Source organism: Mauremys reevesii, linkage group 1 (genome assembly GCF_016161935.1).
Source record: "Mauremys reevesii isolate NIE-2019 linkage group 1, ASM1616193v1, whole genome shotgun sequence".
Classification (NCBI taxonomy): Eukaryota; Metazoa; Chordata; order Testudines; family Geoemydidae; genus Mauremys; species Mauremys reevesii.
The window spans coordinates 154,751,143-154,772,247 of record NC_052623.1 but is presented as its reverse complement, the minus strand read 5'-3'; the positions used below and the strand labels follow the sequence as shown (position 1 = coordinate 154,772,247).

Sequence of the window (21,105 nt, the reverse complement as noted above, 5' to 3'; positions counted from 1 at the left end):
TTAGTCATACACTAAAGATAATGACATTTCTTTACCCCTGCACTCAAAACTTAACTGCATTTTTAACCCAAACAAGCCAAAATTGATCATTTTTGGCAAAGTAGGTGTGTCTATGCAAATAAGGTCTGCTCATGAAGTCTTTTCCTTCAATTCACCAACAGATGTCAGGAGAAAGTCCATTCAGACCACTGGCATACATCCGTATACCTTGGAGACTACCAAATCTTGAAATAAAGATCAAAGTTGTTTCCTAGAATAATATATTCTAGAAATGTCTAAAAATATAGCTAACACAGTTACTTAGTTAATTTAGTCATTTAACTTAAAAAAGGCCTCACAACTTTCATGCCAGGGCTTCAGCCCACTGTGATTTTCTTTTCTTTTTTTTACTGAGTATAACTTATACAATGGAATACCTCTAAATTTAAAGGGCATTTACCAGGAACCACTATAATTGAGAAGAATTTTAAAATTCAGCATTAAATCTTTACTCTTCTGCACACTTTCAAGCCATTAACAATATTAAAATACTGGCTATGTCAACAGTGGAAATTAGGCATTGTTGACCCGTTTTTCTCACTGTTGTATCACCGTTTCAACATGAGATCAGTTGTGCACCCAAACTTGAGCCTCTGCAGCAATAAAATTTACTTTCTGAAAGCACATTTGCTCCGTATTACGTGTCTATAAAATATTGGTGAACAAAATGGGTATAATATGAAATTACATCTTAAGAAGGATAAACCATCTGAGACTGATGATGAAGATATGTGGGTAGACCAATCCTTCCCCATCTGAAACTGCTGAATACCTGAAAACATTCATTCTGTTCTTCCTGTACTGCTCCTGTTGGCTGTCAGGCAGACATACCAAAATACAGTCTAATCTAGTTTCCTCATACTTTTCCTCACACGTTGTGAATTCAAATATCATAATGTGGGTTTGGTTTTTTGCAATCTTCAGATTTAATTTAAACAAAGAGTACATTTGTCCTGCATGCCACAGAATACCCATTTTTTCCCTTTGCTCCACTTTCTTCTCACCACACAAAATAAAGTCTGTTGAGCTCGCCTATTGACTTACAGAAGCTGGACATATTTTATTTTTATTTTAAATCTACAACGAAGATGATTCTAACTGAAGCTTCACTTCCTTGGCTAAGTAACTTCCGAGGGATGTAGGATTGTTTGTCACATTCAATATATAATTTTGGGGGTTCTTCATTGGCATTTAAATTCCTTATTTACTTTTATAGGAAGAAAAAAGTGACTTGCACTTAATAACGTTAGCTTCTAAATGGCCCTAATTAGGCGCTGAACGTTAGGTGCCACTAAAGTGAATTGCAAACAAGAAGGTTAAGTTCCACGTTGTTTCCAGCCAAACAATAACAGAAAAAGTTTTCTATTCTTTTTCATTATGACTGTTTATCTTCTTGTTTCACTGATAATATTTGACATTTTGGCTTTGTTTGATTTTTGCTGTTTAGAAAATATTCAGACTTGACAGAATATTATGGAATGCAGAAAGTGTGGAATATCCCTCTGAAATTGCAAGAGCTGAATTTTTTTCTCTGCATCTGAAATTTATTTTTATCCTCGATGTTAAAGTAGTTTTTCAGACTGGGCTGTGTGTGTTTCAATAACGTATTTATAATGTCCTTCACATAAACTCTCCCTTCCTGACACTGCAACCCCAAGGCCTTTTCTAGACTAAGATTTGGAAGGTGTTAGCTAATGCACGTTGTCCATCCATGCAACTTAGTGTAGAGAAGGTCTGGGACAGGGCCATATAGGACAGGTCATATAGAACAGGGAGAATGTGCAATGGGATATTACAAAGTGGGCAAGGATTGCTAAAAAACTATCATAAACAGCACTCCATCTACTCAAGAAATTTTCAATTGCTTATCAATTTCATTTTGACTATATTCCAACAAACCCAGCAAAGGTTCTAGTCCCCAAGAGGACTACATCCATACCAGGTTTCTGACTTCTTCAGTTTTTGATGTAGCCCTGTATCCACAAGTTTGTTTAAAATTCCCTCCTGCCCTCTCTATTTATGTATCTACACAGGGAAGAGCACTCTTTCACTCTCCTGTAGCCCAAAAAGGGCTTCTCTAAGCTTCAAGGTTGTTTTCAGGCTAGGGTGACCAGATGACCCGATTTTATAAGGACGGTCCCGATTTTTGGGTCTTCTCCTTATATAGGCTCCTATTACTCCCCACTCCCTGTCCTGATTTTTCAAATTTGCTGTCTGGTCACCTTATTTCAGGCAGAGATCAAGTATGGAAAACTCTGCCCCAACCCTAACATTCTTGAAAACTATCAGTGCATGAAACTGAAGCATTAAATGGAAACTTCTGAAACTCTAACTCTAGTGAGTGACAGGTACTTGCTATAAGAAGGATATCTAGTGTGCTAAAGGGATACTCTAGCCCATCTCTCTCGGTGAGCAATTGTATGTATACCCTCCTGGAGGAGTTGCGTACAATTTTTTACCCCCATACTGTTATTTGTACTGTGGTAGCGCCCAGAAGCCCCAGTCGGGAACAGGTGCCTGAACTTTCCTTTGCACACAGTCCCAAGACATGGGCGTACATAGGCCCCCCTTTTATATGCACAGCAGTGGTTAAGAACTGTGTGACTGTGAAGTCAGCACAGAACCAACCACTTTCCAGCTTTAGGCAGAGGTAGTTTCCCTATTTTTTATATTGACAGCATTCCTCTCTCTCTTTCTCCCTCAGCTCCAGTAAAAATGCATACATGCACCCCCACCCCACCCCATCCTTTCCATTAGCTCCATCATGGCTTCTTTGGACAGCTTCCCAAGATTCATTTGCTGATTAAGCCCATCACCTCACTATTCAGATGCTCGCTCTCCAGCAATGGGTGTGTTCCACTCTCTCATTTATAGAAGCTTAAAATCCCGTTTTTGTTAGCCAGTGACTTTTTCAACCCAATCTAGAACCAAACGCATACACTGTGTAGAGTCAAAACTCATCACCCCTTCCCTGGGGTTTAGCTTTACTAACAGCAGCAAAGTTCAACTCACACCCACGCTTGGCTTCTCCTAGGGATCTTCCCTCCAGACTGCTCAACCAACAATTTAGATGCTCTTTTCTAGAGAGAGACACCCACACCTCCTTTACATCTCTGTGGAGTAACAAGCCACCAGCCTCATCAGGTCAGCAGAACACATTTTAGCCCTTTCCCTGTATGAGCAATACCTGCTCAATACAAACCAAAACAGATGGATTAATTATTTCTTCAATTATTACAATTCAGTCCAGCAATTTCAGGGGGTTTTAGGATTTAAAATTTGTTCCAAAAAACTACAAGACAGAGCATTTGAAAAAACCTCTTGCAGAACACTAAAAGGAGATTACAGCAAAATTCACATTAACAGCATCATCTGTATTTTTTTTTATTGTAGCTTCTATAAACCTTCTACTCTATTCCCAGAACTCAAAAAATAGCTCCGCTATGAAATAACTGTAATCTGGTAAATCACGAATATGCTATGCTTCCTACTTTGCCTCTGAATTTGCTATAAGATAAATGTAAGTGCTTTCTTCCCATAGCCCCAAAATTCTCATGAAAGCATCCACTAACTGGTGCAAGAATCAGCCATCAACTCATCACCATAAAATGCAAGGTTAAAAAGGAAGAAAGATCTACTCTGTAGAAGGATGTATAGGAGATTTCTTTAATCTTGTGAGGTGCTCACATAGTGTAGTAATGAGCACCTGTAATTAAATACAAATGTTCCTGCAATGTTGTCACTGACCCCTGACCACTTGTAGCCTCCTGTGTGGTCCTACAGGTTGGGTGTTCTCTTAAGGTTCCAGCAGTCAGGCCTGCCACCCACTAAAGTCAATGGGAGTTTTGCCATTAACTTCAATTGATGCAGAACTGGGATCTTGGGCCCCAAGCCTTCAACGAGTTCTGCATGGACAAACCTCTACGCTAACAAAGAACATCCCTGCATGATTGAGGGCATGGTTTGTACAACTGTACCTGCCTAACCAACCCTTCTACTTACTCACTACTCATTCATTTCAATGCAAAAATCCAGACACTAGAAGTCATGGGCATTTTTCAAAGTTAAAAAGACACAGAACCCATGATGGCAGCACACAGACATCCATCCTTACCTACAGCAGAAGAAAAGACTTAACAGCATTAGGTAATCCAGTCACATGACCTGCAATCCTGCAAACATTTAGATGAAAGCAGTCTCACAGAGTTCAACAGGACTACTCATGTGCATAAGTGAAGGGTTAGGGCCACAGAGGCATTGCAAGAATTTATAATTCTCCAGAGAGAAGATTTCTTGGCACACACTGTTGAAGTTTTGTTGTTGTTGTTTTTGAATATAGTTTCACACAAGAGACTATGGAATAAAACCAAGAATTCTGTGCATCTAAAATGTAATTATATCTTATGAGTACATTTGTATAAGCTTCTGAAGTTAGCCTAGGGGATCAAAAGCTGATGGGTTCTTTCACCCTTCCCTCCATATTATTTATTCATGAAGTACTGTAACATTTCACAGGATAAAGGGAAGAGTCACAAAATGCAACTATCTTCCTCAGAAAAATGCTTTTAAATACATAGCTTTTCAACAGATTTATATACTAGTCTTAAGACAAATAATTAAAGGAGTTAGACAATTGGGAAACACTTTATAGGCAACCAGTGAATTTTCATTTATTAAAAAAGTGGAAACCAGTTTCCAGTTTTAGGTGCTGAATAACATACACAAAATAAAGGCCTCAGCACATGCATCATTTTAAAGCTACTTCTCTCTCCATCCCCTGCTACTGAAGGTCAATGCAATGCTATACTCTTGCAATTACCAGTACCTTCTCCTTGTACCACTGAAGGGTTCTGGACCTTGGAGTATGAGGATATGAATAAAACCGTTTTACCCACATTCCATTTCCCCCCCACAAGAGATTTAAAAAAATTGGCTCTTTAGAGTGGGAACGGGGGTTGACTAGGAGTTAGCATCTAAAATTGTTCATGTTTGTCTGTCTTTAAGTTTTACTGATAACCTTTAAGCCCTACATAAAAAAGAATACTCAGCATTAAGTCTGACAATCTGTTTTTAATTTCACCCTGTTTTGCCTCCTATTTGCTTGCCAAACAATGCCTATGGCTTCCAAGTGGTCAGGAAAAATCTGGACTCAAGGAGTGGACTGTTTCCTTCTTGGAAAAGAACAAAGTAGATACAGACTTTTCTTTCCTAGACTTGTTTTTTGTATTATTTACAGTATAAACAGAGCTCATTATTGCTTTGACAGGAATTAATGTTTAACTGTAAAAGCACCAGCTAAATGTACAACTGTGCTCCAGAAAGCAGCTGTGTTCAATCCTTCAGCAAACCAGCAGTCTCTTTCTCATCTATCCCAACTCCTGTACAACCAAAGGTCTCAAACTCTTCCCAAATACAAATTAACACCCTGTAAAAGCATGGGCCTGAGCTGTCACTCATTCACCCCTCTGCTCCATCTAACATCCATGCGTCACTCAAGAAAAGTCATCACTGTCAAACAGGTCCATGTAGCATTGTCCAACTTCAGGAAGAGGGGAATTTGTCATTTAAAAAATAAGTGGGGAGTGGGATAAGTGGATGGGTTTCCATTCCATCTCTGAGGCAACAGGTGCAGTAAATACCCAATCAATTAGTAACCATAGTTAAATGACAAATAGAGACTACGTATTAGACTATTAACTCAGCCAATAAGTACCTTGGAACATTTCAAATTAGACTTACTTCTGTTATTATATTCATATTTTATCATGCTTATATCATCATTTTCAGAATTTGAATGGATGTCACTAGTGTGAAAGCTATTCAAAGGCAAATCTGTATCTACCCCATATTAGGCAAGTTAATCGATCTTCTGAGACCACTTCCCTGCCAAGGAAGAGAACCATAGGATCTCATGTAAGAAGGTACAACAGGGTAGAAAGAAAGTGAGCACCTGGCTTATGTCTGTAACATCTTCGTTATGTTTAAGTCAGTCTCCATGTTTTAGTTCAATAGTTTTTTAGTAATTAACTACGGATATATTTGTTTGAAATAATGTTAGTATTTGTTAAACAACACAGCTCTCTTAAATAACACCTTCATCTTTTCTATTAACACATTCCATCAAAGATGTTACGCTGGGATACTTCCCTTTTGCTAGAACGGTGGTCCCCAACCTTTTCCGGGTGGCGGGCACCAGACAACGAGCCACCAAGGACCGTGGCCAGCGGACAAGCATCCACCGAAATGCCGCCGAGAAGCAGCGGTGCCTCTTGACGTTGCCGCTTCTCGGCAGCATTTCGGCAGCAGCGCCTCTTGATGACGCTGCTTTTCGGCGGCATTTCAGAGGATGCTTGTCCGCCGGCCACTACGTTGGCACACACAGATGCCCCTGCAGGCGCCATGGCGCCCGAGGGCACCGTGTTGGGGACCCCTGTGCTAGAACTATAATTAAAATTTTGAGACCATACATTTAATAACAGCAGTATCAAGCAAAGTTGAATGAATACCACATAGTAATGAATTTAAAAAGCAAGCTCTGGGGTTATGTTTTTAAACAACTAAACATTTAAAAATATTTATTTAATCAGTAGAATTCCCCCTAGGCTGCACTCACAAGAAAACACCATTATCTTTAATCTTTCATATATGTTAGCAACTATATGGACACTTTAAACCAGCCGTGAAAGTGTTCAAAGACAAAAACTGAGTTTGACGGGGGTGGGGATGTTTGTTTGGGTTTTGTTTTGTTTTTAGCTGTAATTTCTTCAGAATTCAAATAACCAACTGAGGCCTTGTCTACACTGACAAGTTTCTGCGCAGTAAAGCCACTTTCTGCGGTGTAACTCCCAAGGTGTACACGCTGCCAAACCACTTAGTGCACAGAAACTGCACAGTTGCAGCGCTGTAAAAAACCCACCCCAATAAGAGGCGTACAGCTTTCTGCACCAGGGGTACAACACCGCGGTGCCAGTGTACACACCCTGGTAGATTACAGCACTGCGACTGGCCTCCGGGAGGTGTCCCAAAATGCTTGCTCTCGCCTCTCTGGTCATCGGTTTGAACTCTACTACCCTGCCGTCAGGTGACCAAATCGTGAGCCTTACTCCTTAAATTCCTAGGGAATTTTGAAAGTCCCCTTCCTGTTTGCCCGGTAACGCATGCAGTGGTCTCAGCGCATCTTTCCAGGTGATCACGCCTGCTCCACGCACCAGGTGATCTCCCGCTTGGAACAATGACAAGCTGCTGGACCTCATCAGCATTTGGAGAGAGGAGGCTGTCCAATCCCAGCCGTGCTCCAGCTGTAGGAATTATGATACCTAAGGACAGATTTCAGGATGCATGACAGAAAAGGACCATGACCGGGACACACTGCAGTGCAGGGTCAAAGTGAAGGAGCTGCGGAACGCCTACCACAAGGCACGGGAGGCAAACCACCTTTCCAGTGCTGCGCCCACGACCTGCCAGTTCTACAAAGAGCTGGACGCGATACTCGGTGGCGACCCCACCTCCACTGCAAAGGCCACTGTAGATACTTCGGTGGCTCGCGTGCCAGTTGAGAGTGAACTGAGCCAGGAGGAGGAAATCTTGGACGAGGATGTGGCGAGGGAGGGGGACCCAGAGGCAGAGGATGACTCGGAGGTCAGAGATGCATGCAGCCAAGAGCTCTTCTCTACTGGAACTAGAAAAGGTTCAGAAAAGGGCAACTAAAATGATTAGGGGTTTGGAGAGGGTCCCATATGAGGAGAGATTAAAGAGGCTAGGACTCTTCAGCTTGGAAAAGAGGAGACTAAGGGGGGACATGATAGAGGTATATAAAATCATGAGTGATGTGGAGAAAGCGGATAAGGAAAAATTATTTACTTATTCCCATAATACAAGAACTAGGGGTCATTAAATTAAATTAATAGGCAGCAAGTTTAAAACAAATAAAAGGAAGTTCTTCTTCACGCAGCGCACAGACAACTTGTGGAACTCCTCTCCTGAGGAGGCTGTGAAGGCTAGGACTATAATAGCGTTTAAAAGTGAACTGGATAAATTCATGGTGGTTAAGTCCATAAATGGCTATTAGCCAGGATCGGTAAGGAATGGTGCTGCTAGCCTCTGTTTGTATGAGGATGGAGATGGATGGCAGGAGAGTGATCCCTTGATCATTGCCTGTTAGGTTCACTCCCTCTGGGGCACCTGGCATTGGCCACTGTCGGTAGACAGATACTGGGCTAGATGGACCTTTGGTCTGACCCGGTACGGCCGTTCTTATGTTCTACACTGGAGGAGGCTAGCCAGCCACAGCTGTAGAAACTTGGCGACGTGCAAACAGGAGAGGAGGCCCCTGTTAAGTGGCTTTGATTTTGGGAATCGCTGAAGCAAGTTGTTGGGGGCAAGAGGGTTGCAGAAAACAGGCTTGTGTCTGTATGATGCACGTACCATCACATGTCTACTCTGAGCAGCAGAACAAGGTTTTGATTGACTCCCTCATTTCACGGGAATCTGCCTCAGAGATCTCCATGAAACTCTCATGGAGATACTGAGCAATCCACTGACGCAGGTTCTTTGGCAGAGTTGCTTTGTTTCTTGCCCCATTAAGGGTAACTTTCTTGTGCCAGTCTGCTGTCACTGGAGGGGGGGAAAGCAGGGGGGAGAGGGCGCATTGCTGCACACAGGCGAGCTGCATAAGAGCCAGGGCAGAAGCCACAGTCTTGGACAAGACCCTCCTTTTATTCCCTGCTCACCCTCAGCAGCGAGATACCTTCCAGAATGAACACAGCCTGTGGAAAATGTGGGGTCAGCAATGATTATAAGCCCCCCCCCACCCACAGTGCTGGCTCTCCCCAAGAGCCACATGCCCAGTGGACAGTACGGTCCTGGGACACTGATTTCCCCGGCCCCTGGGGCTACTCAACATTCTGGGGATCTTGTGGCTCATGTGTGCTTGCCTGGGGTCAGCCAGTTAGTGACAGGTATGTGAACAGTGGTTGTGTTTTAAATCACCGAATCAGTGGTCTGTGTGTTGCAAACAATACTGCTTCTGTAAAATGTTACATTTTGGCTTCACAAATATGACCTTGGGAGCCCAGCCTCCCTCATTGTTATCACCGGCTGAACGGCTGTGCTGAATTAGAAAGCGGCCATGAAGAACTAAAGAGGACTTTCTGTGTGATGACATGATGCACTCTGCAGCTGAAAAACAAGAACTGAAGGAGTGGCAGGACAACAAGAAGAGGGACCAAAAGGAGAATGCAGCGCGCCAGAACAAAGCGACTCCAAGTTTATGGAGCGCCAAGTGGACATGCTCCAGGCGCTACTAGCACTGAAAACCAAGCAGCTCCGCACCTGTCCTCCCCTGCAGCCGCAAAACTCTTTCCCATGTGCCCCTCAGACATCGCCAACACACTCTTATCAACATCCTGGCTCCAGTCTGTACCTGCTGCATTCCACTCCTCCCCCACCACAGGCCAGCTCTGCGGACTCCCAGTACCCACTACACTCAACACCCGTACCTCTGCAGTTTAGCCCTGCTGAAGTACAGTACCCACTGCACTGTACTCCAAAGGAGAAGGTTGGGTATGATCCCTGGACATATACAAATCTTTAACCGTCCCGGGACCCCACCTCCTCCTAGGACCCTCCCTTCCCCCATTCCCCTCAGTGATTATGTGTTTTTTTGTTCGTCTCTCTCCTCCAGTTGTTGTTTTTTTAATAAAAGAATTGTTTTGGTTTGAAACAATCTTTATTCCATTAATTGAAAGCAAACAGAGCCCTGTGAGCAAAAGGAACTTTTCTTAAACCTTCATAGTGCATCGTCTGCACCAATCACAATCACCTCCTAGCATTACAAGCACTGCATTCTCGAGCATAGCAACAAATATTAGCAGCTTTCAAAATTGCAGCTTCAAATTGCTGCCTCAAGGCATCCCTGATCCTTATGGTTCCGCACTGCACCCCTCTAATAGCTCAGGTCTCTGGCTGTTCATATTCACCGAGGCTCAGTGCCTGGAGGCTGGTCCAACTCTGAGTGAAGCTTTCACTCTACCCTTCACAAATATTATGGGGCGTACAGCACACAGCTATAAGCATAGGAATAATGTCATCGGCCAGATCTAGACTCCCATATAGGCAGCACCAATGGGCCTTTAAATGGCCAAAAGCACACTCAGTCATTTTACACTTGCTCAGTCTGTTGTCGAACCACTCCTTGCTGCTATCAAGGTTTCCCATGTATGGCTTCATAAGCCACAGCATTAAGGGGTAGGTAGGGTCCCCCCCGGATCACAATGGGCATTTCAACTTCCCTTACGGTGATCTTCTGGTCCAGGAAGAAAGTCCTGGCTTGCAGCTTCCTGAACAGGCCAGTGTTCTGAAAGATGCGTGCATCATGCACCTTTACAGAGCAGCCTGTGTTAATGTCTGTGAAACGCCCACAGTGATCCATAAGCGCCTGGAGAACCATGGAGAAATACCCCTTCCGATTAACATACTTGGTGGCTAGGTGGTCTGGTGCCAGAATTGGAATATGCATGCCATCTATTGCTTTCCCTCCGTAGTAAGGGAAGCCCATTTGTGCAAAGCCATTCGCAATGTCACGCACGTTGTTCAGAGTCACGGTCTTTCGGAGCAGGATACGATTAACGGCCCTGCACACTTCCATCAAGATGAGTCCACCGGTCGACTTTCCTACTCTGAACTGGTTAGCAACTGATCGGTAGCAATCTGGAGTAGCCATCTTCCACAGTGCAATTGCCTTGCACTTCTCTAGTGACAAGGCAGTTCTCATTCTCGTGTCCTTGCGCCGCAGGGCTGGGGCAAGCTCATCACAGTCCCATGAATGTGGCTTTCCTCATCCGAAAGCTCTGCAGCCACTGCTTGTCATCCCAGACGTGCATGATGCTGTGATCCCACCACTCAATGCTTGTTTCCCGAGCCCAAAAGCACCATTCCACTGTGGTCAGCACCTTCGAGAATGCCACATTCAATCTCATGTCATAGCTACTACACGTGGCAAGATCAATGTCGAACTCCTCTTGCCTTTGGAATTTAAGGAATAACTCCACTACGTGTTAGAGGGAGAGAGCAGCATATTGGTCAACAGTGCGGGATCCATTCCTGCAGACCGAAGAGGCAGAGTGCGCAGTACACAAACCATTGAAAGATGGCGCCAAATGTGGACTGAAGCAGAGGTAGTGGTGAGCTGGAGCCGGTTTCCACTGGTTCACAAGAACCGGCTGTTAAAGGGGCGGGCGGGCAAACAACTCCGGCAAGGACCGTCCTGTCTCCAGCCCGCCTGAGCTCCCAGCTGGGGAGGCTCCCCCGGCCCCTCCCCCGCTTCTCCCCCCTCGCAGAGCTGCAGCGTGCCGAGCCGCCGGCGCCAGCGCTCTGGGCAGCTCTGCAGCTCCTGCCTCTTTGAGCGGCATGATAAGGGGGTGGGGCTGCAAGCGCCAGCGGGCCACACAGCATCCTTACACGCTGCCCTGAGCAGCGTGGTAAGGGGACCAGGCCGGGGCTGGGAGGAAGGGTTGGATAAGGGGCAGGGAGCGGTTGGAGGGGGCAGAGGTTCTGAGGGGGTGGTCAGGGGACGGGGGGGTTGGGTAGGCATGGGAGTTCTGGGGGTCTGTCAGGGTGGTGGTGGATGGGGCCGGGGCAGTCAGGGGACAGGGAGCGGGGTGAGTTGATGACTCCTTTCCAGAAAGGTGGCTAATGCAGCAGTTTTAAAAATATCCTTCAGGTAGTTTTAAAGAAAATAATTTAGAAAATGCTTTCACATAATTAAGATTCTAGTACTTTATGGTGGCTGTGTGTTAGCTGCATTAGCCACCTTTCTGAAGGCAGAACAAGGAGGGGACTTTGGCTCCAACCCTGCTCACTGCTTCTGCTAATTTCCATACTAGATGAAGCTACAAAACCACTCCCTTTCTCCATCCACTGACCTAATTTGCTAAGAAGCTTAGGGGATGCGCTCCTGCTTCATCTTATAGAAGCCTGTCTCCTCCTTCCCCTTACACCAAAGAGGCTCAAACCTTTTCATAGCATGGCCCACATTTTAATACAGAGGATTGCTTGGTAAGCACCTACCCCTCCCATTCAAGATCATGTAACATTCCTGTGGCAACTAGAGCATTTGCCCACATGGAAAACTAACATGAGTAAAGTAATGTATTTTTAGCTGTCTTTTAATGCAATTTAGCAACTGGGAGTAAGGAGAAGCCAGCCAGCACCATGTGACCAGTTTAAGGACTTATGCCCTAAACACAAGTGCAGCTATCTGCTCAATCATCATTCCTTAGACACACTGTTGTACTGTGATCCCTTAATGCTTGGGGTGGGGAGAAGGTTGATTTTTCAAGTAACCAAAGTTTAAAAATCGGACCACTGCAAGTGCCGTTTCTTCATCTCAATTTTTGAAAGTGTAATAAAACCTGGTTTAGTTCTATGAATGGTAAATCTAAATGTTAATCTATTTGAAATATCTCATCCATTGAAGTTTGCTGCTCTTCCATTCCATGGTCCATATTTTAAACATACTTTTATGAGCACCTGGTCTGCAAGGATTTATTGCCTGTTGTATTTTTTTTTTCCAAAACAGGGCTTGCCTTCAAGCTTGGGGTGCCCCCCGGGATCCAAGATGCAAGAGTTTCCACTTTTCTGTAGTGTTCTTTTCAGAATCAAATGAGTTTGCTTGTTTCAAGTGTTAACTCAAGGGTCACTCATTTTGCACCTTTAAAATGTAATAAACTTTGAGCAAAAGACAAACCCCTTTCTTTCACAGCAAAGTAACCTGAACACAACCAATGCCCATTTTCTTAAGACTCCCTACGAAAAGACAAAGACAACAGAAAGACCTAAACCAGTAATTGTTTTATTTGGGTGATGCCCAAATGCACCGCAAAGCTTTTGGAATGCGATCATATTAGGAACATATATTTAAACATACAATAATTTAAGACACAAGTTAATAAATGGATACCTAGAGAATTCTCTCCTCTACAGAAAATCCATTTTGAATTCTAATCCAAAGCCTTTTAAACCAGAAAATATCTAATTTCTTTGCAATCTATTTGTACAGAAACATGAAAGGAGGAAAATAAAGGTGGATAATAGTACAGTATGGCTTTTTGCTGCTTTTTCTGAAACTGGTGCTTGCACTGTAGAATCCTGATTAGGAAAGATGTGGTTGCTGAATTTTTATTACAACTTCCCTTACATACTAAAACCAGTAACCCTAGGCATTCAAAATGTACTATAAGTAAGAATACATAAGCTTTTTAATCTCTGCTTTGGAAGCTTTCTTGCACATATTTACAGAAAAAGGGGATGGGGGAGGAAGCTATCAAAAAAGTCAACGTTATTAAATAAAACCGATTTGGAAATGAGTGGGCTAGATACAGTATGAAATCAGAGTAAAGAAACTCTCTTCATTAACACCCTGCAGCTCTGCTATTGTTAAGATAGCAGTCTCACTCAGTGTTTCTCCTAGAAACCCTGATTTTCAGGCACCTATCCCATCAATAAAGCTTGTTCTAGAATTAAATTTAGAAAAATAAATCACTCACAGTGGGAACACTTTGGATATTTGATGTCTTTAAAAAAGGAAATTCTATGAAGAGAACTTTTTGAATGTTGTACTTCATACGAATATCAAAAAAAGCATATTGGTTTTAGCCAATTGGCTTCTGCCCTTTGCCCCTCAATGTGTAACATCCCTGTCAGTCATCTGAAGGGTTCCTCAGCCATTTCCCCTTTTCTCCATTGCTCCCTTCTTCAAGGTTCACACTCAGGGGCGGCTCCAGGCCCCAGCACGCCAAGCGCGTGCTTGGGGCGGCATGCAACAGGGGGCGCTCTGACGGTTGCTGGGAGGGCGGCAGGCGGCTCCGGTGGACCTCCCACAGGCGTGCCTGCGGAGGGTCCGCTGCTCCCGCGGCTCCGGTGGACCCTCCGCAGGCATGCCTGCGGGAGGTCCACCGGAGCAGCGGGACCGGCGACCGGCAGAGCGCCTCCGCGGTGTGCCGCCGTGCTTGGGGCGGCGAAATGGCTAGAGCCGCCCCTGTTTATACTGCAACCCCCATGTTCATAGCTACAATAGACCAGAGAGCTCCTCAAAAGCTAGATGAACTGACTGCAGTTGAGTGATGCAGGACTTTCCTCCTCATGAGTGCAGCATCCTGCCTCCCAGTCATCTGGAGGAGGCTTTTATTAAAATAAAAGTTTGCAAACCATTCATTCATAACATTGGCCTATTTGCTTGTGACAGTGAAATAAAAATCTCAGATATGCACTTTGGAAAAGTAGCTGTTTTTCGTATTTCTGATGTTTTCAGACCAGTGGATTGACACAGGGGCCAGTTCTCTAATCTACATGGGCCTCTATGCTGCTCCACTGGCATAAAGGGATGAAAATAGTACCCCAGGAAATACTCCAACATAAGATGGTTCCCTGGATGCACAAAGTTGTCCCAATGGCTCTATATTGCTCTATGCTGTTGAGCAGAAGGGAATATGGCCACAACACACTATCTTCTTGCTATTTTGACAATAGGCCAACTCTGCTCTAATTTATACCAGGAGCCAAACCAAACCCCAGCAATGCTGATGATATGGCTTAGTTTTTACCTCCCCTAGTTCTTAGGCCAAGTGAAGGGCAGAGCAATGAAGAATCAGGCTCTGTGATGGGTGCTCTGTCTCTTTAATAGACTGTCTGGGGTTTGTTTTCCCCTTTGAGATTCAGTTCTGCTCCAGCTCAAGTTTTCTAGTCTTGTGTGAGCTGTGCGTGTGTGTAAGTGAATGTGATGCCAGGTAAGCTGGAAGAGTAGCAGATTTTGGTTTATTGTTGCAGTATTCTCTCTTTCTTTATTCTTTCTACCCTTCCCAAGAAACAAGGAAGAAGGGAAAATAGGCAAATGCATACTCTTGTGTAAATGTTGGAGACTGTCCAGTTTCTAATGCCGGGAAGAGCCAAATTAGTCAAACCCTGCTGGGGGCAGAGATGCTATTGGTTAGCAACCGGAAATCTAAGCACTTGTTTAGATGAGAGAAATTTGGTACAACCTCCCCTCCTCCCCCAGTGTAGACACACGGTAATGGTGCAAAATGGAGCTTAACAGCAGGACGTGTGCCAAAAAGATATTTACTGGGGGTAATTCACGTAGCTGCATGGCTGCTGTAACACCCTTGCAATGAGTCTACTCTGTAGGTTTGCACCAATGTAGTTATATCCGGGTTTGGTTTTGTTTGTTTTTATTTTGGGCACTAATGTTGGTTTGTTGTTGTTGTTGTTGTTATTAAACTCCGACTTGCCTGGATCACTGTTTTTCTTTACAAGCTAACCCAGTTGCCTGGTCACTATCACAGGCTTGCAGATTTTTTTAAATGGGATTAGTGCTCATGAAATGTGCTGGCTCCACAGGCCTGCAGATTTAAGTCTTCTGTTTATCCAGAGCACATGGATAACAGAGACACAGTGGTTACCATTATAAAGGCAACATTTGATGTATTCACCATGGTTTTTGCAGTTATTCAGTAATTGTATAGGGGGAAAGGTACTCTCTTAGATCCTACTGTGTGATAATTGCTGGGAAGAACAACTTTTTCATTTGTGACAACAAACTTCATCTATTTGCCTGAGCCCTGGGGCAGGAGGAACTACTTGTAGGCATGAGAGAATAATTCAGTCTTACTGCCTATTTAAATCACCAGGCCCTTCGGTTGTGGGTGACACCAAAATTGCCAAACAATGTTAACAAAGGTGGTGGGTTTTTAACATGGACACTACCATAACAGTGGGTTAGCAGATTAAATTTGGGGGTGGGGGGGTCTTTTGAATGAAGCATATAAATTAATATAAGAAAAATGACATGCACTTTGAAAGGGCAATTTCTATTTAGAATATAGCAAGTGGAATGATGTAACATCTAGTTACTGTATGTCAAAGAGATTGCATATTACAGTTATTAAAATGGTAATACACAATAAGCTTTTACTAGTATGAAGTGACAAGCTTGTTTCAGCGTATTGTGTCAATGAAGCTCAGATTAAGATCTCTAATAGTACACAGTGGGTCCATTATATTGTATCATCACCATGTACCATTAAAGAAAGTCTTTAATCTGCAGATCATTGCCAGGATATGCTGCTCATGTCAGCGATCTGCTGAGTAAAAGATCAGGTTGCCATGAAAATATCAACCCCCTGAGTATGTTTGAAAATCCAGGGCCCCCATTACTCAATCATTATAACTCATTAATGTATCTGGGTCAAAGAATTAGTTGCGAGATTCTGAATTTGGTTATAAACACATGACAGATACCATGACACAGATAAAGTCAGAAAATATGCCACTGGCTTTTGTTAGGAATCTAGCCCGACCAAGTATCCACTGCGTTTTTAATTTCAACAAATATTTTTAAATTACCAGTTTATTTTCACACAAGATGCTGTTTTTTCTGAGTAGCTGCAAGCTAAGCCAGAAACACAGACTTGAAGGAAAAGGATCAGAGAAAACCCACAGAGTAAAATCACAGAGAAATGCTTTTCTCTCCCCCACTTTATACACACTCCACAATGGAGGCATGGTGGCCAGCAACAGCCAACAGGTTTGCAGTTCCTTGCCACCGATATCAGCACTGCAAATTATGCAATATCAGCACAAGAGATTCGCAATGGTCATAAAAATGAAAACATGGTTGTTGAAATGCCTTATCCCTGTGCCTAGCTGCACTGCTTCAACAGAGGGAGATTGTACCTTATCTGAAGCCAAACCATGGAGAAGTGCAGTAGCTTCACCTGACATGCACTGCTAAAAAACTCAAGTGTACGAATATGATTTATTCTCTACATGGCATAAGCTTTCTGTAACACAGAGATAACAACTCCTGTGAATGAGTGCAGCAATAAAGTTGATCATGCTAAATGCACACGGCACTTACCAAAAATCTGGTTTGAGGGATGGGCAATAGAGGGAAGATCGGTGAGCAGCCTCCAAAATACACTGAGGAGCAGCCAAAAAGGGGCTGACAGCTTTTTCACGGAAACCCGTAACGTGCTACTGACTTTAAAATAGCAAACAAAACCCAACCTTATAGCATTCCTATGTGCTCCTTCCCATGATATTTCATATTACCTTCCCCTTCACAAATGGGCTGTGCATACTTCAGAAGGGAGATGGAGAACCAACAGGGCTGTGGTTAAAGCATCCCATTCCCCCTGTACCGGTGCATCACACACCAAGCATCTCATGTATAAACACCAGGTTAGTCGGCAACAAGGGCCCTGCTAGTCAATGTCATGCTTTTGGCCCCAGGCTGCCATTCAGAAGCCCCTTTGGTAACAAGCAGGGATACCCAGCTCCCTTTGATCAGGGCAGCAGCTGGGTCCCCCCCCCCCGTGTATGTTTGGCAAACGGGGGGGGGGGGAGGGATGAGGCTGTCATTAACGTGTGGCCAGCAGCCTGGGAGAGGCTACAGAAAGGCATAGGGCTACAATTCTAAGGGCAGTGGGAGCAAACTTCAAATCAGAGATGCAGCTCCCCCACCAGCGCAGCCTGCTGCCCTGAGACACAGGGACACCGAGAGAGGGAACCAGCAAGCCACAGAAAGACAGACACAAGCAGACGCAGCAGCCCCAGTAACTCGCTCGCTCGCTGCATTTGCTTCCGTGGGTGGGGGCTTTTTTTAAGACCAAAAAAAATAAATAATCTGGGACAAATCCGAATGTGCCCCCCCACACGCAAATCAATGACCCCCTAGGACGGGGAGCCGAGGGAGGCGCCGGGCACCTGGCAGGAGAAGAGCCCCCAGCAGGCACCCGGGCGTTTGCGCAGCAAACCCGAGCGGCAGCTGCGGCTGCAGATCCCCGCGCAACGCAGCCCAGAGAACCCCCTGCCCCTGGCGCGGGGGGCTCCCGCCCGCCCTGACTCACCCAGAAGACGAAGGAGTAGATGATGAGCAGGGTTTTCAGACACGTTATCACGGGTTTGGTCTCCATTCTCCTCGATGCCATACTACTGAGGGCCCGGCTGCTGGGGAAGGGGAGGGGGGCTCAGCGCTCGGCTCGCTCCAGCCTGCGGCTTATCCGCGCCGCCTGCCCCGCTCGCTGCTCACTCGCGGCGCCGCCGCCCGCCCCGCCTCCTGCCCGAGCCCAGCATTGTGGAGTCACAGCAGCCCCGGGAGCGCGGCGCGCTGCCTGCCCGGCCCGGCCCAGCCCAGCAGGGAGCCGCACACGCGCCCCCTGCTGCCGGGCCCGGCCCCCGCCGCTCCCCCGCGGTTCCAGCCCCAGCACGATAACGCTGCGCCAGGTCTCCCCGAGAAAGGGACCGTGTCTCTGCCGGGGGCCCGGGAGTCAGCAAGATGAAATTCCACCCAGACAAGTGCCAAGTACCTGGGGAATCTCAGCCAAGCCTTTAAAAGGAACTGGCGCATGAAATTGCAAGGCCAATAGCAAGGATTTCTAAGGCAGCATCCATATACTCAGGGCTCCTGCCCTCTGACTGCAGGATTGCAAATATAGCATCTGTATTTAAGAAAGGGGAAAACGTGATTCAGGAAACCACAGGTGCCGCTTCCAACTTTCCCTGGGGGTTCTCAATCCCAGGCTTCGTCCCCAAGGCCCCACCTAGGGTTGCGGGGTGTCCGGTTTCCCATCTGGAGCCCTCACCCCGTCCCGTTTCCCAACCCACTGCCTCAGCTCAGAGCCCCCTCCCGCACTCTGAACTCCACATTTCTGGCCCCACCTTGAACCCCGCACCCACAGCTGGAGCCTTCCCATCAGGGCGGGCTTTAGGACATGCGGGGCCTGATTCTAAAGAGCTGCCGCTGAAATGCCACCGAAGACAGCAACAGTGATTGAGCTGCCGCCGAAGATAGCGGTGGCAATTCGGCAGCAGTTCAATCGGTTGCCGCTGTTTCCGGCGGCACTTCAGCGGAGGGTGCGGGGCCCAATTCCTGGGAATCATGGGAATCACCCTAAAGCCGGCCCTGCCTCCCATACCCCAACTGCCTGAGCTAGCCCAGGGAAAATGAGCAAGTGAGAGTGGGAAGCATGAGCGGCAGCGGGAGGGATGGATTGGGTTTGCTACAGGAGTGGATGGATGAGATTGTGTGGCCTGCATTGTGCAGGAGGGTCAGACTAGATGATCATAATGGTCCCTTCTGACCTTAAAGTCTATGAGTCTATGAGTGAGTGGCAGTGGGGCCTCAGAGAAGGGCCAGGGCAGGGTCAGGGTCTTGGAGGAGGGGCGGGGCAAGGGTGTTTGGTTTTATGTGAGTAGAAAGTTGGCAACCCTAGCCCCACCCCTGCCCCGCCTCTTCCTGCCGACTTCCACTCCCTGCCCCGAGCATGCTCCATCCCCATTCTTCCCCCTCTCTACCAGTGCCTCCTGCATGCCGTGGAACAACTGATCCATGGCTGGTGGGAGGCACTGGGAGGGAGGGGGAGTTGACCAGTGGGGCCACCGGTGGGAGGCGCTGGGGCGGGGAAGGGAAGGAGCAGTGGAGGGAGGTGAGAGCTTTGCTGCCAGGGGGTGCTAAGCACCCACTAACTTTTTTCCATGGGTACTCCAGCCCTAGCGCACCCATTGAGTCAGTGCCTATGCAGGAAACTACAACCCCATGAGGTTAACCTCAATTGTATGCAAGGTTTTAGAACAAATTTTGAAAAAGAGTAGTTAAGGACATAGCGGTAACTGGGATAAAATGCAAAATGGTTTTACTAATGTAGATCATGCCAGACCAACCTGAACTCTTTCTTTGAGAAGATGATTGATTTTCTAGACAAAAGTAATGCAGTAGATCTAATCTACCTGGATTTCAGTAAATCTTTTGATACAGTTCCATGTGGGAAATTATTAGTTAAATTGGAGACGATAGGGATTAATATGAGAATTGAAAGGTGGATAAAGAACTGGTTAAAGAGGAGATTACAACAGGTCATGCTGAAAGGTGAACCGTCAGGCTGGAGTGTGGTTACTAGTGGGGTTCCTCGGGGATCACTCTGGGAACCAATCTTATTTAACATTAAATAATAAAAAGTAATAATTGGAGTTATACCAATCTCCTAGAACTGGAAGGGACCTTGAAAGGTCATTGAGTCCAGCCCCCTGCCTTCACTAGCAGGACCAATTTTTGCCCCACATACCTAAATGGCCCTCAAGGATTGAACTCACAACCCTGGGTTTAGCAGGCCAATGCTATCCCTCCCCTGCTTAATGACATTGGTACCAAAGGTGGGACTGTGCTAATAAAATTTGTGGATGACACAAAGTTGGGAGGTATTGCCAATATGGAGGAGGACCAGAATATGATACAGGAATATTTGGACAATATTAGTCATGCACTTAGGGACTAACAACAAGAATTTTTGCTATGAGTTGGTGATGTATCAGTGGGAAGTGACAGAGGAGGAGAAAGACTTGGGTGTATTGGTTGATCACAGGAGAACTATGAGCTGTCAATGTGATGCAGCTGTGAAAAAGACTAATGCAGTCCTAGGATGCACCAGACAAGGTATTTTCAGTGGAGACAGGGAAGTGTTAGCACCATTTGTGACAGACTGCTGGGAACCAGCAACTGAACAAGCATTCTGGTCACCATAAATCCAATTAGTTCCGCTGAAGAAGGTCTGATTGAGGGAAGGAGTGGCTAATTAGTAGCTCAGCCTGAGCTGGGGAAAGCTAAGGAGATAATTAGCCCATTAACTGCAAGAGTAGAAAAAGAGCACAGGGAGGAAGTGAAAGGGAGCAGAGAAGGGAGAAAGTTCAAGCCCTATGTGGTGCGATCTCTTTCCTTTCTTCTCTCTAGCAAAAGAGGATGATGATTGTATGAAACTGTAAATAGAAATGCTGCATGGGAGTGCAGCAGGGTGATGGTTGAAATAACTTAAATAAAGTACACACACACCAATGGCTACAAACCAGACACTCAGAGCCATTATTGCAGGAAGACAGGAGCAGAGGGCCATGCCCTGTCACACCATTATACAAGGCACTGGTGAGACCCATCTGGAATACTGTGTGCAATTCTGGTCTCCCATGTTTAAGAAAGATTAATTCAAACTGGAACAGGTGCAGAGAAGGGCTACTAGGATG

General features: G+C 45.5%; 2 protein-coding genes across 3 annotated transcripts in view; one reads left to right on the top strand and one right to left on the bottom strand.

The window, feature by feature from the left end:
* The window catches only part of TSPAN7 (tetraspanin 7), a 182,008-nt gene extending 163,787 nt beyond the window's left edge, over nucleotides 1-18,221 (bottom strand). Inside the window, exon 1 of one of the 2 annotated variants that reach the window (XM_039510729.1) lies at nucleotides 17,943-18,221. Coding sequence is in view for 1 of the 2 variants with exons in the window: in XM_039510737.1 (XP_039366671.1) it covers nucleotides 17,943-18,023 (81 nt within the window). In the remaining variant the exon portion in view is untranslated. The remainder of the gene's footprint in view (nucleotides 1-17,942) is intronic. The other variant, XM_039510737.1, reaches the window with a different exon arrangement.
* The window catches only part of LOC120388685 (protein mono-ADP-ribosyltransferase TIPARP-like), a 56,302-nt gene continuing 53,415 nt past the window's right edge, over nucleotides 18,219-21,105 (top strand). The window contains exon 1 of the mRNA XM_039510695.1: nucleotides 18,219-18,575. The gene's annotated coding sequence lies outside the window, so the exon portion shown is untranslated. The remainder of the gene's footprint in view (nucleotides 18,576-21,105) is intronic.